This window comes from Engraulis encrasicolus, chromosome 11 (assembly GCF_034702125.1).
Source record: "Engraulis encrasicolus isolate BLACKSEA-1 chromosome 11, IST_EnEncr_1.0, whole genome shotgun sequence".
NCBI lineage: Eukaryota > Metazoa > Chordata > Actinopteri > Clupeiformes > Engraulidae > Engraulis > Engraulis encrasicolus.
The window spans coordinates 21,847,631-21,870,130 of record NC_085867.1 but is presented as its reverse complement, the minus strand read 5'-3'; the positions used below and the strand labels follow the sequence as shown (position 1 = coordinate 21,870,130).

The following is a 22,500-nucleotide window of genomic DNA, read 5'->3' as shown; positions in this document are numbered from 1 at the left end:
GCTGAGCTGAAGGCGTTGCGTCACCAGAATAGGCGGAGCCCAGCTAGCAGTGCACTACCTAGTTGTTTGAGTCACGGGCCATGTCTGCATATCTTATGACACCTATCCTGATCCTGTCAGTTGAAATTCCCAAAGTAATGACGGTGGGGGTGTAAAGTGTGTTTATATTAAAATTCTGTAGCAGAAATATGCCTACCGCTGTTTTAATATTATGAATGCAGCGTCACACTTCAAGGTATGGGTAGGCTAGCCGTCTGGGTAACACACCTATGGTCACAAATGCATTGTTCTTGTCAACTGAACTGATTGCTGAAGTTAGTGAAAATAATACATTCAGTCAGCATGTGCCTGCCCAGAAGCTCCTCAAAAATGAATGCAAAACAGTGTGGGACGTGATTCGTTCGTTATACTGTGTCTACATTGCATCACATTCGTTTGCTTCAACTGTTCATTTTGTCCTCTATCCCCCTCTCTCTCATGCACTTCCTTGCTTTCAAAGGCCAGAGTGAAATGTCTCACTTATATTCCTGACACGCCTCACTATCTCTGAATAAAGAACAAATGCGTAACAAATCAATTACAGAGTGGAAGCCAAAAGAGCTTGTGTCCCGGAGAGGCATGAATAGCATGAACTTGTTCATTTGTGATGGTCATGACACTCTATTAAACTTTAATGTTTCATAATATCTTGTAATTCTATGAGGATTTCACTGACTTCCATGTCTGCCTTAAAAGGAGAATATCACACCATGGTCATCATTAGCTTTATTTCACAATTATATGTATAGGCCTATTATTTCTATAGCTCTGTACATGTTCTTCATTTTTCCAATAGGCATAGGAGTTTGAAGTTCTCCCTCCAATTACAGTGGGCTTGTTATGATAATAAAGAAATACATGTAAAACAAGAATGCATAACAACACAAGTGAAACGAGGAGCTTATATAGGGAGCTAGGAGGATTGGTAAGCCTAATTGATACTAGTCAAGAAATATGTATTTATTCTTGTTTGTGTAAAGGGTGATGAGAGTTAGGCATCAATGCTACATTTTCTTTGCTTTGTTCAGGTGAGTCATGTGCACTTGTCATGAACTCTAACTCTTGGATCCAAACAATCCTTTTCTCTATGCTCTTCACAATAATTTCTAGTTCTGGTAGACATATAGGTGAGCCACTCATCTGCAGCAGTGAAGTGGGGAAAAATGGCCGTTTCTACAGAAAAAAAAGAAATCTTTCTTGAAGTCATGGATGCCAGCCAGCCTGTTTGAAGATGCTTTTCATGCTGCTCTACAAGCTCTATGGCACTCAGCGGGTGCTTCTCTCAATCCCTGTCTCTAAATGAAAGTGAATGCCTTCCTTACGTAACCAGAGACCATATTATTCTGCCATAGCCCCTTCTCTGGCACATGGTTGTTAAGGCTTCTCTTTGTGTTTGTTAGCAGAACAGAAGAGTGCCAGTCTACGGGGACTTGGAGAGCATGGAGCTGAGAAGATACAGACGAGGACAACACATAGGCCTAAAGAAAATAACAAACAAACAAACTTGAAAGCTCCTCTACTAAACCCCTGCCTCTCACACCCATATCCTTCTCCGTCTTGGAAAGAAATGGTAACGCTGTGTTACTGACCCCAAGGGGATATGTAATTTTAACTTGAATATGTTTTCATCTGCTTCTTCTTACAAATGCACGAGCAGGACATAAAAGTTTAACTTAAAAATCAATGCTTTTATTATAATGGGGGCAATATTCCTGGCTGTCGCGGCTTGGGGTTCCCTGATAGGGAGTGGTTGGGGACCAGGGGCAGCGACTTTCGACGTATGATGTATGGTTCGACACACAAACTCCAACTAAAAGTTGGGACACTAGGTAAATTGGGAATAATAACAAGTAGGTAGACTGATTGCACACAGGAGAGCTTTTTGTCATATTTGTGGAGGGATCTTTTACTAACTACTCTCTATATTCAGTGTGATCATGAAGACAGTGATTGGATTGGAGAGGGGAGGCAGCTGTCATTACGGGACAAATGGGATACAAATATATTTTCTCTCCTTTTGTTCTGTACTTGTTTGGAGAGAAGAACAATTCGGCCATTTTCCCTGATTGTGTTATTGATTGGTCACACTTATTAAGTGTTACATCAAATGTCAGTGGTGCCAGGTTGCTTTCACAATGTTATTTTGAGAAAAGTGGTGTGCAAAGAAATGTGCACACACATACACGTGCACACAGACAGAGACACACTGTTACGATGTATAGGGTCAGTAAGCGCACAGAACAGTACAGTCCACTATCATATCCACATCACACGGGGGAGACGCAACTTGTTACCTAAAAGGTAGCGGTTCAGAGGTCACGGGGAGTTTGCGAAGCGAAACCTGAGGAGAGGTGGCTCTCGCGTGCTAGCCAGGCCTGCTAGGCCGTGAGCAATTGGAGAAAACACCTGCCGAGAGGTTTGTTGAACACTGGCCGGATATTTAGAGACGGTCTTATACAGCTTTTGGAATACTGTATATGAAGACTTTGTGATTTTAAGAACTACAAAGTATGCGTTTGTTTTCCCCACGAACCTTGAACGCTGAAGAGAAGCGCATGAGATGCAGCGCTGGGCTTGCGTTGGTCGCCTTCCAAGGGCCTGAAGATTGTGGTGGCCCAGCGAACTCGAGAGTTGTTGCGTGAGCGCTTGGACCAGAGGTAAACGCTGTTCTCTCCCTACAGACATCCATATACTTAGATCATACACTCACACTGCCACGATAATGCACACATAACTGTAAGAGTTAGTCAGGGACAATAAACTACCTTTCAACACACACACACACACACACACACACACACACACACACACACACACACACACACACACACACACACACACACACACACACACACACACACACACACACACACACACACATTACCAACAGCACTACTAGTATAGCCTCGCAACGCCATCCTCTGTACTCCACCCAAAGATTTTGGCTCCGCACATCGTCTGGCAAAAGCCTCGAGCTTGGTTCTCTCAGTGTTTCGCCAATCAGCAAACAGTTGAGAGTGGTGACGTAGAACTCACCCGCGAGCTCCGTTACTGATTGGTTAAGGTAACTATATTCACACTTTCGTTTTGTTATTTGTATGCTTTTGCGAACAGGCATGCTAATAAAACACAATTTGAGTTTGGAACTTCAATTAATTTAAATGATAGAGTAAGATCAGACCATCTCCCGTCGTCCACGGAGACGGATTCCTCATGGCTTTTGCCAGACTGATTGACGGAGTCAACAGTCGGCTATTCACCCAGGCTAATACTAGTACTCCTGCCAACAGCAGTTTAAAACATGGCCACCCCCAGTTTATTGGAGGTGATTCATTTCTCCCCCAGCATGTCTACCTGCTACCTGCTGCCGGATTGACTTGTTGTGGCAGACCGCTGAGGCCCAACAGGGCGCTACTTTGCAGTATTTCTTTCGTCTTCTCCTCCTCTTTGTGAATTCCCCCCCCCCCCCCAATGTCAATGTTCTCCGTAATGAAGTAGGGGGCTGAGACTAAATGCTGGCAACGTAGTGGAAGAAGGAGGGAAGCTGGAGAAAAATGGCAACAGCTTGTCTACTGTAAGCATTAGTTCTATATGGCTATTATATTAATAGCAGTAAGGAATGGATCGCACTCAATTTTTCTTCTTTCTTGTGGTTTTATTTTATTTTAACTTTGCAGGGACTGACATGACAGACGTTTCGGCTGCACAGAGCCTTCTTCAGTGTCACAGTGACGCACCAACAAGACGGAAGAGCGCGGTGTGTGGAAGATAACCTTATTATATTAATAGCCCCATGATGATCCACCATTCCACATAATTACAGGTTTCTGGAAAAGTCCACCACACTACGAAAAACAAAGTAATACTGTACTGTCACTGCTGTTTTTTTTTTTTTTTTTTATGGGCTTTATTGTGTTTCTGTTGCTTGCTACTTCTGTTTTTTTTTTTCACTATTTCCTTCCCAGTAGCTCAGAGTAATTGAGACAGGCCATCTGTCATAGTGGGCCTTTCCTGGTGGTCCCCACACCCTCGTGGGCCCCTATTTTCAGATTAATATTATTTTTATTTTGTTTTAATTACATTTCGGAAAATAGGGGCCCACCGGTGAGTCAGTTCTGTGCCGCAAATTATGAGGGGGGATGCCCGGGCCCTATTTCTCCCCCAGGCCACCCCCTTCAGTCAGTTTACAGAGCGCCTTATTGCTTTGTGAATGCCCAGTCAATCTGTTCTCCAAATTCTAGAATGGCAGCAATGCCCCAAAGCAGCATACACACACACACACACACACACACACACACACACACACACACACACACACACACACACACACACACACACACACACGCATGTGCACACACACACACACACACACACACACACACACACACACACACACACACACACACACACACACACACACACACACACACACACACACACACACACACACACACACACAGGGTAGAAGTTAGGGAGTACGGTCGGTAAGTGAGGGGCAATGAGGAATTGATAAATAAAGCAGCAGTCACCCTTTGCATATGCATCTGCTCCTCTCAGGAGTGCAGGACTTGGGGCTGGAATGGGCGTTATGCATTCCCTGAAATGGGGCTAGAAACAAACAAATTACAACATCCCGTCGGGTGACATTATTTACAATGAAAAAGCGTATGTGCATAACAGATTGAATGGCCGCCGGCGACATCAGGACAGAGAACCAGACTGCGTATGAGGAGAAATTACGAAGCGATGGCAGCCTCCATTAAGGCAACAGAAGGGACTGTTCTGACGGAGAGGCTTGGAGAGAGAGAGAGAGAGAGAGAGAGAGAGAGAGAGAAAGAGAAAGAGGAAGTGAGAGAGAGATCGAGAGATGCTGCTGCTGTAGCTGTGGCCGGGGCCGGGGCCCAGGAATGGCAATCAGGGGGACTAGTTACATCTATCAAGGGAGCCTGCCTGGTTTATATGCCATTGTGTGAAAACAATGTGTGGGAGAAATGTGTGTCAGCAAGAGTGTGGATGGCATGTGCACACTTGTGAAGGTGCGTGCGGGTGGTTGATTTCAGAGAGAGGGAGAAGGAAAACACAGAGAGAGAGAGAGACCAAGGGTACGTCCAGAAGTCCCCACTGCCATGTAGCTTTCAACCAGGAGGCCAACAGTATACCCGGATGACTTTCTATATCCGGTCATATATGCAGTAGGCAAACGATGGTTACTTCACTATCCCAGAACTCCCCAGGAGTTAGGCAACTGCACGATCAGTGGGTATTAGTGCCATCAAGGGTGGCCCCCAGTTATGTAAATCAGTGTTTCTCAACCTTTTTTTAGGCGAGGCACCCTTTCAATTCATGAAAAATATCAAGGCACCCCAAACCAACAAGCCGTAACATGGCATCACATCCGATACCATAAAAGCTTAGAAAAGTAGACGTTCGAAGTTGCAGCTGACTGGGGCGACCTATATTTACTTTATTGTGCATAAATGGCAGATGAAATATTCCACTGACTAACATTAACTTATCAATTTAGACAAATATGTATTATATTACATAATTTATTTATCAGCCACATTTCCGCGGCACCCCTGAGGGAGGCCTGCGGCACCCCAGGGTGCCCCGGCACCCCTGTTGAGAAACACTGATGTAAATCATGGTACTATGTCCGATTTGTGCTTTCTGCATAGAAGCTACTGGCCAGGGCGCCGAGCGGCTACTGGTAAGAAGGCAGCGTCTACCACAGTATTTGGATGTAGCCCAAAAGAGAAACACATTTAGTCAAAGGTCAAAGGTTAACCTATAATGCAGCGTTTGTGACAGCACATCTCATTGAGCCACACATTACACACACACACACACACACACACACACACACCTGATTCTTCCTCTGCTGTGGCCTAATGCAGAATCTACTGGGATTCTAGAATGTAGATGGAGGTGAGAGACGTCATTTATCCCTCTTCAGTTTTCCCACATCCCCCCCTCCCCCCTCTCTCTCTCTCTCTCCCTTCACCTCTGTCTCTCTCTCTGTTTGTGTATCTCTGAATGTGTTAGCCTGGTGAGAACCCCCAGGCTTGCTACAGCTCCTGGTCTCCTGTGGTTATTATGGCGCTGCATCAGGCTATATTGGGACAGAGAGACCTTGGCTGGACCACCACACCTCCAAATCGCACCCATTTGACATTCACACACACACAGGACCACAATCACAGATTACCCCCAGGCACGCTCTGTGTCGACTCGGGTTACCATGGTGTTCTGTCAGGATGGTATAAGGAATGGGGGACTATCTTCGCTTCGACTGAGTCCAGGCCACACCTCCAAATCGTACCCATTTGTCATTCGCATGGGCAGAACTGCTATCATGGAGGAGTGGGTAGGCTCTGCTTCGCATCGCTGAAACACACTGGGTCACATTTCTCATGGTGTGACCACCACTCAGCATGCATTAAAGGCCTCTTTGTTCACTGTGCTCTTTCTTCTGCACACTGAATCTGCCCACTGAATACTGAGCTAGCCAAGCAGTCAAGTAATCGCACCTTTTTGTATGATGAACGATATCAGAGCCTTACCTCGGCCCCGCAAAGTTTTTGTGGCTCCTGATTAACCAACATAAATGTTCTTTTATCCCTCAGACACCTCTCTACAAAATAAGGCACATGACCATTGGATCTAAGGGCTCAGGATCAGGATCATCTCACAACAGCAAGAGTGAAAGTGAACAACAGCTGTGAACACTCTTGGTTTTTCCCATCTGAAGCAAATTGTATTAATTGGCTTAAGAAGTGCTGAACACAAGAGCTGAAAATGTCAAGAGTGGGTAAGGCTGTTGGTCTGTATGTGTGGGTAACCTTGTGTGTCAGAGGAGGGAGTTGCATGTCACAGAGAGAGAGAGAGAAAGAGAGAGAGAGAGAGAGAACTGAACCTATTAAACAGGGGTGGGGAACCTTTTTCATTTGAGGGGCCACTTCAAATTCCCCCAAGGGCCGTACAAGTCCTCCAAGGGTTATACTATGAACACAAACCAGGGGCCTCATTTATCAAGCGTTCCTAGTCACAGATGTGTGCGTAACGCGTGCGATCATTCCAGAGCAAAGTGTGGGATTTATAAACATGTACTTGAACGTAGAAATGTGCTGAAATCTACGCACACCTCAGACCATGCGTGCCAGTGGAAGAAACACGAAATTGCAAACAAGGTACCGTGCAAGGTACAGTTTACTTTGTATGACAATGGAGTATGACAGTGTGGTATTTTACAGTGTTTTCGTCCATGTGTGTGTCCTTTTACTTATTTTGAAACACTGTTCAACAAAGTTTGGCAGATTGTGACTGTTGTACAATTAACCCTTTCCACCTTTCCCAGTGTGGGCTCGTGCATTGCCGTTTTCCTTTGATGTTTGGTTTAGCTGCCTGGCCATGAATTAAGTCTCCCATTAGCATGCATATTTATCCAACCGCAAACAATATTATGATGGTTGTGTTTTAAAAGGATAATTAGATAATTATCACAGCTGAGAATCCAGGTAAAATCTCAGAGTAATGTCTTCAAATACCATATCCTCTTGCTTTCTATTTCTCTCTCTCTCTCTCTCTCTCTCTCTCTCTCTCTCTCTCTCTCTCTCTCTCTCTCTCTCTCTCTCTCTCTCTCTCTCTCTCTCTCTCTCCCCACAGTCATGCTATCAGGGCAGACGGGCAGGCAGCAATCATTATTTTTTGCTGTCCATTAATATTCATGGGACAATTTCATACTTTGTTTCACAGAGTTGACAGGGTTGACTTTGTGCATAAATGACAAGCACCCTAGAGGCCAATTGAGCCTGAAACTAATTTCCTCAAATCCACTAGTTTTATGGACACACTTGAGAAACAGAATTTGTCCATTGTTCAATATTAGTTCAGGATGAGGAAAGAAATGTAGGCCTAATCCTTGTCTGTTTCCAACAAAGGCTAATCGGGATATGCTGTCATGCTGCATTTAGTAGTTAATTACAATCTGTATGCAAATCGCTAGCTATTAAATCTCCAATATTCTGTTTTATGACAGATAATAGACTTTTTAAAGATGCTTTTGCACACATTTACGATGGAGATCAAGTGGAATGAAATTAAAAATATTTTATCAGTCTAAATGAAGATAGTAAATGCATTTCTTTTTTTAATGTCATTACTTTTCAAGAGCATATTCTCTTCACAGACTTCACAGCCTGTTGTTCAGTTCATATTCAACATTTTATTTTATTACTAGCTAGCTACAACTTTGCCATCTCCTCAACAGCTGTTCGACCAAAAAATGCCTTCCTCTCAATCCCTGCAACATTTAACTGGAACATAACCTGCCCACATGGAACGGAATAAACAACCACAAAAAATATTTCACAGGGCTTAGCCCTGCTGTTTTCTTTTCTGTCCTTGCTTCACAGTCTTGGAGGAGCGGGGAAAAGTTGGAAGGAAAAACAGTGATAGCACCTTGGGGAATCAGAAGGATTTACATTATTCCCACGGAACAAAATCCACCTTGAAACGCTTAAATCCTTTCACAGAACTTTTCACCATAAAGCAGGTTGAAAAGCGGACTTAGGGCTTTCATATTTCAAAGGGTGTTCAGCCAAAGGTCCGCTGCGCTAATTTCATACCAAAATGGAGCTTTTGTATCGCATGAGATATTCCTGACACACGTCTGGAAACGTTGTCTAGCCTTCTGGATTTAACTGCAGTTTCATTCCCATGTTGGCTTTTCAGACAGTAGTCTACTCTGTGTGCTGACCGCATGGTTGAATTCTTCTCTCAACTTCGGAACTTTAGAGGGTGTCACTTTATTTTGATGGTCCAATACCATGGTACCACATGCTAGCTATGACAACAGGTTTTTGATTGTATTACCACTTTTTTCTATGTACAAATTGGAGATGTACGGTAGACCAAAATACCCTGTCAAACAGGTGTATGAGTTCCCTTGTTTGGACAAAATATCATGGGCCACACACAGTGCAGCGCTACGCCCTCCTAATGACGCAACACCTTTGGCGCTGCGAAATTACTCAGGCCAAGAGCTCGTTCAAGTACTTTCTGCTCTGCCCGGCTAGGGAACTCCACCCACTTTGTCGGGAACCAATCAACTGTGAGCATCTCCAACGGTCCTGGGTAGAGGTGTGTTCAAAGCAGTGACGTGGTTTAAGCAGAGACGTTCTATTGGGACTAAAGCCTGGCTCAAACTACGCGACTATCGCGCCGATTCTCGGCTGAAAACCCCCCTTACGACAATCGCTGGAACGTTACCCCCCAGGACCATCGCAAGCGATTGTCGGGAAAGATTTCCTCGTCGTGAGCGACGTTCGACGTAGAACTTTGGCAGCTCAAAGAGTCGCCGATCGCAAGTCGTAGAAATCAAACAGTGTTTGATATTTGCGACTGGAAATAGAACGTCGGGCATTGTCTCGGTGGCTGCGAGCAGCGACAAGATTGACAGTTGCGATTCTCTTCTAGTGTGCGGTGCACCCCGACGCCAAAATCGGACACACAATCGCTAGTCGTGTAGTTTGAGCCTGGCTTAAGATAATGAACGTTATTCGTTATCTTCTTGGTCACACCAGAATCTCGGTACGAGATCTGAAAGTCGATGAAAGCTAGTGTAGCATCGCAAGCTGTGTCTTCCCCTCACTGTAATCATAGAAATGTGAAGAGGGAAATGTGCAAGGGCCCCCTATTTTAGGAAATACATGGCACTTATAATGCATGAAAACTGTGGGAGTGCAGTAAAAACCCTCCTCAAGTTAACTTAGAAGCAGCTGTCATTCAGTTTTAGTGTGACTCCTGCACAACATAACTTCCAGAAGATGAAAGACACTTTCTTTTTATTGCCAGTCCTGCTCATTTTCACAATTTCAAAAGCTGCATCTACCTTACTGTTTTTTTCCCAAGACTTGACAGAACTTTTCACTTCATTTAACTCTCTGAATGTCACTGACTCCAACCGTGTTGACTTAATTGTAGTCACAGAAATCGTCCAAGTAGGCTATCTTTTTTTGAATAGATCACTGTAATCATAGGAGTGTAGAGGGACATGTGCAAGGGCCCCCTATTCTAGGAAATACATGGCACTTATAAAGAGCAGGAGACTGTGACACTCCGGTTTTTGTCAGGGACTGTGTAAGTCGAAACTCATCGGGCAGTTCATTTGCCTTTGAGAAAAAGTTAAAAATAAGAAACCGGAGTGCCACAATCTCCTGTTCTTTTCTTCTGTTTCTTCTGTTTTTTTATATCTACTATACCCAATTACTGTTAGATCACCCGTGTTAAAAAGTCTGGATCCTTGCAGCACTTACGTTTTTTTCCCTCTTTTTTTCCTTTTTTCTGAACATGGCACTTATTATAATTATGCATGAAAACTGTGGGAGACAGACAGCTCTCGCCAGCTTTGCAGTAAAAATTTAGAAGCAGCTGTCTGTCATTCAGTTTTAGTGTGACTCCTGCACAACAGGAGCATAAAAGATCATAGCACTTTCGTTTTAGTGCCAGTCCTGCTCATTTTCACAATTTCAAAAGCTGCATCTACCTTAATGTTTTTTTTCCAAGACCTGACAGAACTTTTCACTTCATTTATCTCTCTGAATGTCACTGACTCTAACTGTGTTGATTTCATTATCAAAGAAATCGTCCAAGTATCTTTTTTTTGAATAGCGCATATTCCTGTATAAGTAGTAGGACTACATGCTTTTTGGCTGCCCGGCTCTCGTTTTGTTATTGTAATCTATTCAAGAGTTTTTTTTTGTTTTTTTTTTAAAAGATTTCTTCCACTAGCTTCACATTGGGTAGATCAATGTTCCTCCTCGGAGCAGAGTGATCACAGTCTTCTGGGATTTTGTGCTGCCATCACATTACAATCAAAATGGCTTTGTAAATGAAAAATCTAGAGGCTCTCAGACTCCTGTTCAGGGAAGCCGACAGGGGATGACAAAGGGGTCAGTTGTCCTGGGCCCAGGGAGAGAAGGGGCCCAAAATTGGGTCCTCATTTTTCATGTATGCTTTATTTATCCAGGATTGTCCCACTGAGACTAGAGTATCTTCTGCCAGTAATTGTAATTGTATGTATTGGATCAGGGGCCCTTTCAAATTACTTTGTCCCGGGCCCGGCACAAGCTGTCAGCGGCCCTGCTCCTGTTTGTAGCCCCTCAGAAATGTCCTGTACATTAAGCCATTTATATCAATACTACTGAACACTGACACATGTATTCAAATGCACTTTTTGGCTGAGTCAAACATTCAAGTCTCAAAGTAACACAAGGGAATGTTTGAGGACTTTGTTGCATTGCACTCACCACGACCAGGCATGCAGTAGCAGTTAGCAGATAGTCTCCATGCAGGGCGCACAGAGTAGTGAACAAAAAAGGAAGGAAAGAAACCTTTGGCCTTAACCTGTGTGGCCCTCAAAGTCTCCCATGGTAGATGGCTCTCACAAATGCACTAGGCTCTCAAGGATCATATTTCACTCCACATCTCACTACATTTCTCCTACACGTTGCACCCAGTGCCATCACTGCAGTGCAGTTGCTAATTGGTAATAATGTGCTTCTTAATGACCCATAGCTGGCTCCATCGTACACAGCCCCCGTAGTAGCATTCATCAACTATAGACTCAGCTCCAGTGCCAGCTGAGTATCACATTTTTTTTTCTTACACACAATCTATCTTGATTTTGTTTAATGCAGCAGGGTGTCAAGGTGGGAAGGGGAAGAGGTGCCAGAGAGATTAAGTCAGCTGGGGAGGCACAACATGATGGAAAATGAGGGAAAAGTTTTAATTATGTTTATGTGTTTTACATGCAGGAGGAGGAGGAGGAGGAGGAGGAAGAGGAGGAAGAGGAGGAGACAGCCTGATGATGAAGTGTTGAAGTAAAAGAGAGTGATGTTCAAAAGGCTGACTGTCGCGTGTGTGAACCAGCCATGGCCCTCTGGCTCTTCCCATGTCAATCACTGCTGCTGCTGATGTTGACAGGGCTGGACTGGCCATCTGGCATAGCTGGCATTTCCGCAGGTCTTTATTATATTTAAGTGGCATTTGTTTGTAATATGCAGGGGGAGGAAGAGGTAGCCTGATGGGAAGTAAAAGAGAGTGATGTTCAAAAGGCTGACTGTCACGTGTGTGAACCAGCCATGGCCCTCTGGCTCTTCCCATGTTAATCACTGCTGCTGCTGCTGCTGCTGCTGCTGCCAGGGCTCTAAATTAACACACGCCAACCCGCCAAACACGGGTGAAAAATAATATTGGCTAGTAGAAAAAAATACCTACCCGCCTATTTGGCTAGTGGCGCCCGAGTACGGTAAAGTATGAACGGTAAACCGCTGCTATTACAAACGTTAGACGGCGAGATTTCCTACATTACCCATGGACACTTGCGTCACGACGTAGCCTCCCACCGTGGGCTTTCCAGTGCAGCGAGCGGCAACTCCATGCCGTTGCGCGCGCCAGGATTGAAAACTTTCAGATGACCAGCCTTCTGTCAGCTACGCTCGCACTATTCTGACAGGCAGCTGTCCTCCTATGCTCCCGTCGCTTTCGCTACAACATTTTTAACGTCACTAGTACTGCTACTGCTACTAGCATGAACCTTGCTGTAACAGGCTGCCTTTTTGAAGCTGCGAGGGCCTGACCGTTTCAATAACAGGACTAACGCAGATTATGCATAGAGCTACTTCTGTAACTTCTGTAGGCCTATGTTTTGTGCGAGTGATGAGAATGTGGCGGGGGTTAGAGCAAGGTTCTCTGTATTGGTGAATGCCAGTAGTAATTGTAACAGTAATAGTAGTGATGTTAAAAAAGTGGTTGTGGAACGAAATTGCGACAAGGGCAGAGGAGGAGAGCTGACTGTCAGAGTAGTGTGAGCGTAGCTGTCAGTTGTCTTCTGAAATGTTCCGAGTCCTTGCGCGCGCAACTAAGTTGGAAAGCCCACGCCATCGGAAAGAAAAAGAATAACAAAAAAGCAACTAACGACGAAGCTATGGAAGTAACAAATGAAGCGAAGATTCCCGTGATATTATTTACTTTTAGTTAAACATAGGCTTCTTGTCATTTTGTTGCGCATGGTAGAGAAGAGCTCCTCCTCTCTCCTCTCCTTTTCCTCTCATCTCTGCTCCTTCCTTAGGGTGTGCGTATGTGAGGTTTTGTAGTGTTTGGCTGTGTTTGGTTACTGTATGTTAAGGTCTGTTATGTAAGTGGCTTGAGATGTGATTCACTGTTTTCAGAGGAATTGAATAAAAACTAATGAAATTGATCAGGCCTCAGTAATGAAAGTAAAAAATAATGCAGAAGTTAAAAAATAATGAAAAAATAGCCTATAATATGCTTATTACATAGGCATAGTATGCAGGCCTATAGTGTAGGCCTATCTGTGTTGTAGACATAGTTGAACAAAATGGCCATAATTTAAAAAAAATAATTAGCCTAAAGCATAGTTTATTTTGGCGAGAAAAAAAAAAGGCTAGTTGAACTTCTGTTTGGCTGGTAAGAAAAAATGTCCACTAGCCAAATTGGCTGGTGGTGGAAAAAGTTAATTTAGAGCCCTGGCTGCTGCTGCTGCTGCTGCTGTCGCTCTGAGGCTAGTGGAAAAGCAGTCCCCCACCCCTGCACTCTCTATCTCACCACCTCCATTATCCTCCATCTCTCATCTTTCCATCTTTCTTAATCCTTCACTCACATGTCAATCCATCTCTGTCACACTCTCTTTTCACTGCCTGCTTCTTCAAATCTGGAACTATCTATCTTCCCATTCAATCTTTCACTCTGACTCGACTCCACAGGCTGCTCACTCGTTTCTTTCCGTCCGTTAGAGCTCTTCCACCACACCTCCTCATTCAAAGGTCTGTTTCTCTTCCAGTTGCCCCCTTGCACAGGTGAGGCATAAATACAATTTCGTTGTGTGTAGTGTACAGTGAACACCTGTGTGCTGTGGAGTTCTGTGTCACAATGACAATGGGAGTTGGAGTTTCCCATTTGGGCTTTCACATCACTTTCTTTAGCGACAGAGTTTCGTCTCCTCCTCTTTAGGCCGTTAACACCTCTGTCTCTGTCTCTCTCTCTCCTCCAATTCCGCACCCTTGACATTTGGACAAGGCCTTTGTGCAGCACCTCACCTGTGTAGTTTCAACTGTCAGCAGCTGTGCTGCTTTACTTGGGGCTTAAGGGAGCTGAAGGAGTTGATTGTGATGGCTTTATCGGCAAGCTGTCTGATGAAGAGAGCGGCTTTATCTGATTGGATGCCATCTCATCTCCCCCACCTCCTCAACCCATCAACCACCACCCCCCAACCCTCCACCCCAGTCTCCGCACTTGCATCAGCCACTCCCCCTACACCCTGAGCCTTTATATTATTCTCTCTTCTCATTTCAGCATTTCCTCTGGCCTGTACCATAACTCGTGTCTGTCATGAAAAAATACAATAAAAAATCAAGATGGCTGTCATAAAGGATCCACATCCTGAACCACAGCACCATTCGAACACAGAGTTCACATGAACTCTAATCAGGCAGCACACCTGTGTTTCCGCAGGCTCTGTTTTAAATGGCCTAACTAACTGACAGACTGACTGGCAGGCAGAGACATTGGGAGATCATTTCATTTCTGTAGTGGATGATGTAGACGGAGAGAGGCACTTTTGATCGGGCCTCTGATGTTTTAAGTGATACATTTGATACATTTGTAGACTCATATACACTAATGGCGATGATACATGCTATGAACTAGGAAATTGTGTGTGTGTGTGTGTGTGTGTGTGTGTGTGTGTGTGTGTGTGTGTGTGTGTGTGTGTGTGTGTGTGTGTGTGTGTGTGTGTGTGTGTGTGTGTGTGTGTGTGTGTGTGTGTGTGTGTGTGTGTGTGTGTGTGTGTGTGTGTGTGTGTGTGTATGCGTGCGCGCGCGAGTGAGCGAGCAAGAGAGAGAGCCACACCAATTTAGCACCTGTGGAAAGGGCTTTACACACAAGGTTAGTCTGAAAATTCACCAGACAACCCACACTGGAGAAAGGCCTTACCAGTGCAGCACATGTCGAAAGAGCTTTGCAATGTCAAGTCATCTCAACAGTCACCAGAGAACACATACTGGGAAAAAGCCTTACCAGTGCACCACATGTGGAAAGGCCTTTGCAACGTCAAGTCATCTCAAAGCTCATCAGTTTCGCCATAATGGAAAAAAGCCTTACTTATGTAGCACATGTGGAAAGGCCTTTGCAGAAAAAAAGAGTCTAAATTGCCATCAGATGATCCATACTGGTCAAAAGCTATACCAGTGCAGCACATGTGGAGAGGACTTTGCAGAAAAAGGTACTCTAACCTGCCATCTGAGAATCCATACTGGAGTAAAACCCTACCAGTGTACCACATGCGGAAAGACCTATAGATAGTCCGGACACTTTAAGGCTCACCTAAGAATCCACACTGGTGAAAAGCCTTATCAGTGTACCACATGTGGAAAGGCTTTTGCAACGTCAAGTTATCTCAACAGTCACCAGAGAATCCACACCGGTGAAAAGCCTTACCAGTGAATAATGTGGAAATGTGTATACTGAGAGCTGAAACGACAAATCAACATTGTAGTATCTAGGGTTGATAAAGGTCCAGGTCACTATCTTTGATTGCTGTTGTTACACCTTGTGAACAGTCGTCATCATGCGATGATGATCTAAATCCCAAGCCGATTAAAAAGTGATCTGCGCCAGTTGCGTAGAACTCTGCCCAAACTGCTGACACCTCACGTCACGGGACTGCCCCATGTCCTGTACTTTCACATGTTGCCTGATTATTATCGTCTTTCAAATATCGTACTGAGATGACCATCGCCTGGTGGTCCTGCAGGCTCTGGTTGTAGGCGAATTTCTCCCCGCAGAGGCTGCACTGGTACAGTTTCTCGCCCGTGTGAGTACTCCGGTGCTTGCACAGGTAGATTACACAGTCAAACACCTTTTAAATGAATGAAATGACATTACATTACACTGCATTTGGCAGAAGCCTTTTGACTCAGTTGTCCCGTGTTGACATCAGGCGGATAGACAGCTGACATCACTGTTGGACAAATGATAGAATTTATCATTTTTGTGAAGCACAGTTCACTTCATGTGTTCATGCACAGTTTTGACGCCTTTCGTCAAAATCTACAATTTACTGTAAATAGCCAGGAAAATAAAGAAAAGGCATTAAAATAAAAAAAATGTGTGTGCGTGTAGTGTCTGCCATGAGAGGCTGTCATCATGTTTTAGCGTATGTGTGCTGATTTGTCCTTCACCCACCTGTGGTCACTGCGCCCACATATACACATTAAAACCTGCATGAGTGTATATGTGGATCTATATGTGTGTGTCTGTGCCAGCTGTGTTACACTTCTGAAAATAGAGGAGTAATGACCAATGGTGATGGTTATGCCCTTGTCTCTCCGCCTCGTTTCCCAGACAGAGCCATTTATTCTCACCGACTTCTAGATTACTCCCATCAGTCGCTGTGTCCCCGCAATACATTTGAACTCCATTACAGAGCAGCCATCAGAAAGGAGAGGTGTGACACCTGTATCACGTCTGACATGTCGATTGATCTTGTCTGAGCTGTGTGGACACATCATCATCATGATTACACACACGCACATATAACTTCCATTCATGGGGATGCACTCACTCACATATAGTGGGATGGTATGGAAAAGAGTTAAGCTGTATGCAACCAAACTTCTGTTTGGAGTTTTATCAGTTCCAGGGTCAATCAGTTCTGGTCTGGAAATCAAGAATTGTGTCTGTGGATCTGTAGACGTAGTAGGCCTACAGCTGAATTCAAGGTGTATGACAACAAACAGATAAAACTTGTGCATTTAGTATGGCAGTTCACCACAATAAAACAAAGCTACAGTATGGTTTGCCCCAGATGTTGCATGTTAATGAATAATAAACAAACCTTTTGCCGTTCATTTTCGGCATTATTACTGTGAAGACGAAACACTGAAATCACATTACAAAGCCTAAACACTCCATCACAAGGGATCTGCCCATGGATGCAGTGACCATTGAGCTGATAACTGCAATAACTAAAATCTATTCAATATGGGTGAACGAGAACGAGATAGTGCAAGAAAATGGAAACAAACCAGAACATAAAAAAGGAAGGAACTAAGACAAGTGAGAACAAGAACAAGAGTATGGGAGAATAAATATGAGCACGGAAAATTCCAATAATGAAGTTTCTGCCTGATGCCATTACATTCTCCTCCATAAAGTCTCTCCGTCCCAGGTCTCTGAAGGATGGCAGCCAATTATCGCTCCTAATTTAATGGGATTCTACTACATCGGCTTTTCAATTTAGTCTCCAGGGGTTGGGAGGCCTGCACTATGTCTAAAAGCATAATTGGGTCCTGTCATTGTCAGAGGTAAACACTCCAGTCTGAATAATGGGCTCCTTCCCATCTCTTCCCTTTATTCATTCCTGCCTTCGTGTCTGTCGGTCTATTGACTCAGTGAATATTCCCAGACATGCTAAGACTGACAATACTAGGGCACCACAGAGTCTGACACCAGTGGTGGGAAAAATGGATTCATTAGTTTACCATCCAGTTTCCGGATTTCCAGTGTGTGTGTGTGTGTGTTTGTGTACATGTGTACATGCTGTATTATAGCCTACCCATTCTCTCCCCAGTTAATTTGTGGTGTAGCTGATATTGTGGTGCTATAGTGTTTGTAAGTCACAAATAGTCTCAAAAAAGATGTGAATGAAAACACGCAAGTAGTGAAGATATCAATGCGCCGATGTCGAAGTGCTCTGGATGTACAGTACTACGCCTTTCATTGCAGTGCCATTTCTTTATCTAGATATACAGTATAATCGCCATGTTTCATTTGGTGCACAAATGGGAAACACGTGAAACAATTTAATCACTTCTAACTTAAAGCACCCAATGTTCTCCAAGGCAAAGCTGAGCTAAGGTAATGCTAATGAGTCGGTGCCGTGCACTTGCCTGACTGGGGCCGCGTCCGAAGACGAGACAGCTCGGGATGAACGAGTTCAGTGAAGAACATACCTTCAGCTCGGGATGAACTCATCAGAGTTCAGTGAAGAACACACTGTGGACTCTTCCTTAACCCCCCTGTTATCCTTGGGGTCTATTCGACCCCATTCAGTGTTTAACGTCTGAAAAATGTATGAAGTACATATTTCTTTTGCTTCATCATTGATGACTTTTCCAATTAAATATTATATATTATAAATATATATAAATATAAATATATGGGGTCAATGTGTCTGGGGTCAAATTCACCCCAAGGATCACGGATGTAACCAAAATCTGAGGATAACAGGAATGTTAAATGAGGTGCAGTTGCTGTGTGTACGCACAGCACACCTTGTCTATATGTATTGTATCACACACCCAGAATACAAGAAGCAATAAACATATATGCAATTGTTACAACTCAACATCCACAATAACAGTTGATGACAAGGAGCAAAGCAGCACCCAGTCGATTGTAGTACTTCTATAAAAAAAAAAAAAGATTATTCCCTCTGACAGAAAGCTTTTCAGAAAATCGAAAGCACCAAGTATCAGATTGCAGTTGTAATGACATCTCTGGGGTTCTTCATCTTTTTTTATATCAACGGAGAGTGGATTGATTCACACTTGTTTAGCAATGGACACGACACAGCTCAATCGAAAAGCAAAAAGTGGCGACCGAGTCGCGCAGTGTCGATCTGTAGTAGGCCCACCAGAAAACTGGCAGTGGAAAAGAGCTTTAATTGTGTGTGAGTGAGAGGGTAGAAAAACAACAGGTGCACTACTACTCATGGACAAACTCATTACACCAACTGTCCCCGACCACTGAGCTGTAGCTGCCGCTAACAGATCTGCGTTTTTTGAAGAGTTGTCTCTCTCTTGGCTCCTTGACATCACACAGCTCTCATTTGAAGCGACAGGAGCGCACCACTGGGAAAAGAGATCAAGGATCAAACAAAAGTTGAAAAAGAGAAGAGAGGAGAGGGGAGGGTGAGAGAAGAAAAAAGAATCAAGCAGCAGTTGGCACTGAGGGAGCGGACAGCAGAGAGAGAAGGATTGTGTCTGTGCATTTATGATCGAAGGGGAAAATACGTCTTTGAAGAACAGACGGGTTAGGAATGTGTGGGTCTGGAGAGGTGAATATGATCTGCATGTTTGATGATATTAATGTTCAAAGCATCCAGTTAATGACCAGGCCATCTGTGTTGTCTTCCACTGAATTCACTAAATAAAATACATATATGAGGCACATAGCTGTCCCTCAATTTGTTGTAAACTAATACTTGTTCGTAACATGTTGTTACATGTAATAAGTGTGTTGTTAACACAAGTCCTGGAATGACATTATCTTTCAAATATGTCAAAGATTCTCTAATGTCTTTTGTAAAAAAAAAAAATAATAATGTGAAAAGATTATAGGTCTACAGCCTGTACATGTTGCAGCTTTCAAAATTTTGTTCTAAAGATCAACTCTCCAGCGTTTCTCTGTGCCTGAAGCATGATCTGTGATGATGAACTTCAAAACTCTTCAACTGAATGCATTTGCTGTTGTACCTTCAAGCAATTTCTGCCATGTCACTCACATTCCACCAAGATGTATGATTTAAACGTATCACATCATTTATGAACTACGTACATTACAATAATATTTTCCAGTATTTGTCCACATACTAATAAGTTATATTAACTGTTAATGTTTTTCTCTAAGTATAACAGGTGTGAGGTCAGGAAGTAAATGACATTATGTCACCGCTAGCCCCAATGGGTCAATGTTGACAACGGAAATGAACAGGTACTCCAGGTTCGTTTAAGCTTGTGGCTAGTATAGGGCTGCACAACTAATCGAGTTTTAAAGTGAAAAAGCCCCATTGGGAAACTCCAACTCCCATTGTCACTGTGACACAGTAAACAAGCGCACACTGCTCACAACGAAATTGCATTTATGCCTCACCCATGCAAGGGGGCAGCCCTCAATGGCGCCCCTAAGGGAGCAGTGCAGCGGGACAGTACCATGCTCAGGGTACCCGTCATGGAGGAGGATGTGGAGGAGCACTGGTTAATTTCTCCCCCCACCAACCTGGTGGGTTGGGAGTCGAACCAGCAACCTTTGGGCTACAAGTCTGACGCCCAAACTGCTTACCCATGACTGCCCAAGAGCTAATCGTAAAATTTCTGACTGTGGAACAAATGCTTCCGCAAAACATCTGTGTCGTTGACCTAAGCACTGACTGGACTAACAAAGTTGTAAACATCAGAACATGTACGTGCGGAATTATGCTTTTGAGAAAGGGTTCAGTGGTTTTTTGTAGCTCATACCAAGTAAGTTGCTAAGGAAACTAGCCACAATGGTTTAGAGAAATGCACCCCAGGTTTCTGTGAGCACTACACTCCTTAAGACACGGCATTATAAATTAGCTGTTACCAGAATGGTTACCAGAATGTCGTAATGTTTTACTAAAGGCCCCGAGCACTGTCATAGTAGTGTATAGTAGTTGACTTTCAATGTCTTTTACAGCGTGCCACAGGCGGTACGGCGTGCATTAAGGGGCTATGTCACCAGGGCCGGATTAAGGTGGCTTGGGGCCCCTAGGCTGCAGGTTTCTGTGTGCCCCATTGGAAGGTAAATTCAGCGACAAATTTATATGGACAGTGTCATAATTAAGAGCTAAGAATTAAGGATAACAATTCAACCAACTGTGCTCAAAACGACTTGAATGTTTAAATATTGCATCTTGTCATAATTCTGCAATTTTCACTTTTGACCCATCAGGGGGAGGGGGGGGGACTGGCAGGTGGGGGCCCCTAGGCTACAGCCATATCTAGCCTGTGGTGGGGGCCCTGGCAGGTGGGGGGCCCTAGGCTACAGCCATATCTAGCCTGTGCATTAATCAGGCCCAGTATGTCACCACACTGTTAATTGGAGCAGGCTTCGCTCTGAGTTCATGAAAGGACAAGTGCACTATTTTGAACATATTGGCTCCCTCTCTCCCTGCTCTAAGAACACTCTGGCAGGCTGCACTTTCCACCCAGGTGCATCTAGAAACTTGTTTAAGCAGAACACCTAAATGCCAGACAGCTGCCATAAATGTCAAATTGGTCATTAGTATAACTTTTCCTATTTTGCTTTCGCGTCAAGACAAAATGGCACAACTCAGTCACCAGTAGTAGTTAAAAGGAAAACATCTGTGTCGTTGTACCTAAGCACTGAACTGGACTTCAAACGTTGTAAACATCAGAACATGTACGTGCGGAATTATGCTTTTGAGAAAAGGTTCATGGTCGTCGATTCTTTGTAGTTCATACCAAGTAAGTTGCCAAGGATGGTTTAGAGAAATGCACCCCAGGTTTCTGTGAGCACTACACTCCTTAAGACACGGCATTATAAATTAGCTGTTACCAGAATGGTTACCAGAATGTCGTAATGTTTTACTAAAGGCCCCGAGCACTGTCATAGTAGTGTATAGTAGTTGACTTTCAATGTCTATTACAGCGTGCCACAGGCGGTACGGCGTGCATTAAGGGGCTATGTCACCAGGGCCGGATTAAGGTGGCTTGGGGCCCCTAGGCTGCAGGTTTCTGTGTGCCCCATTGGAAGGTAAATTCAGCGACAAATTTATATGGACAGTGTCATAATTAAGAGCTAAGAATTAAAGATAACAATTCAACCAACTGTGCTCAAAACGACTCGAATGTTTAAATATTGCATCTTGTCATAATTCTGCAATTTTCACTTTTGACCCATCAGGGGGAGGGGGGGGGACTGGCAGGTGGGGGCCCCTAGGCTACAGCCATATCTAGCCTTTTGTGGTGGGTGGTTCCCCTGGCAGGTGGGGGGCCCCTAGGCTAACAGCCATATCTAGCTCTGTGCATTTAATCAGGCCAGCAGTATAGTCACCACACTGATTAATTGGAGCAGTGCTTCTGCATCTGAGTTCAATGAAAGGACAAGTGCCGACTATTTTGGAACATCTTGGCTCCCTCTCTTCCCTTTTTTGCTCCCCTAAAGAACACTCTGGACAGGCCTGCACTTCTCACCACCCAGGTGCATCCAGAGACTTGTTTAAGACAGAACACCCTAAATGCCAGACAGTCTGCCATAAAGATGTCCACAAGTTGGTCATTAGTATAACTTTTCCTATTTTGCTTTTTTGCGCGCCAGTTTTGTCCCCCCCCCAGTGGGTAACTTTGGTGTTTGTGTGGCCAACAATACCAGACCATATCCACTAATTACACAGTAGCTGCTGCTCTCTGAGAAGTCAGCACAATGCACAAGGATTAACTTCCATTAGCTCTGCCAGCAACTTTTCCCATAGTACGCTCCCGTATAAAAATGTATGATACAAATTTCACTGTAGCTTCTCACAGATGTATTTGCCACTTAATGAGTCTTCAATTATGTCTGTTGTAGTTGTAATCTAAACTAATATTACAGTAAAGTGCACAAAAAAGCAAAACC

General features: G+C 44.0%; 1 protein-coding gene across 1 annotated transcript in view; it reads right to left on the bottom strand.

Moving 5' to 3' along the window:
- Window positions 1-2,355: 2,355 nt before the first annotated feature.
- LOC134458708 (uncharacterized) overlaps window positions 2,356-22,500 on the bottom strand; it is a 34,592-nt gene continuing 14,447 nt past the window's right edge. Inside the window, exons 14-16 of the mRNA XM_063211136.1 lie at window positions 15,845-15,979; window positions 2,573-2,714; window positions 2,356-2,414 (exon numbers count right to left, since the gene is read on the bottom strand). Coding sequence (XP_063067206.1) covers window positions 2,356-2,414; window positions 2,573-2,714; window positions 15,845-15,979 — 336 coding nt within the window. The remainder of the gene's footprint in view (window positions 2,415-2,572; window positions 2,715-15,844; window positions 15,980-22,500) is intronic.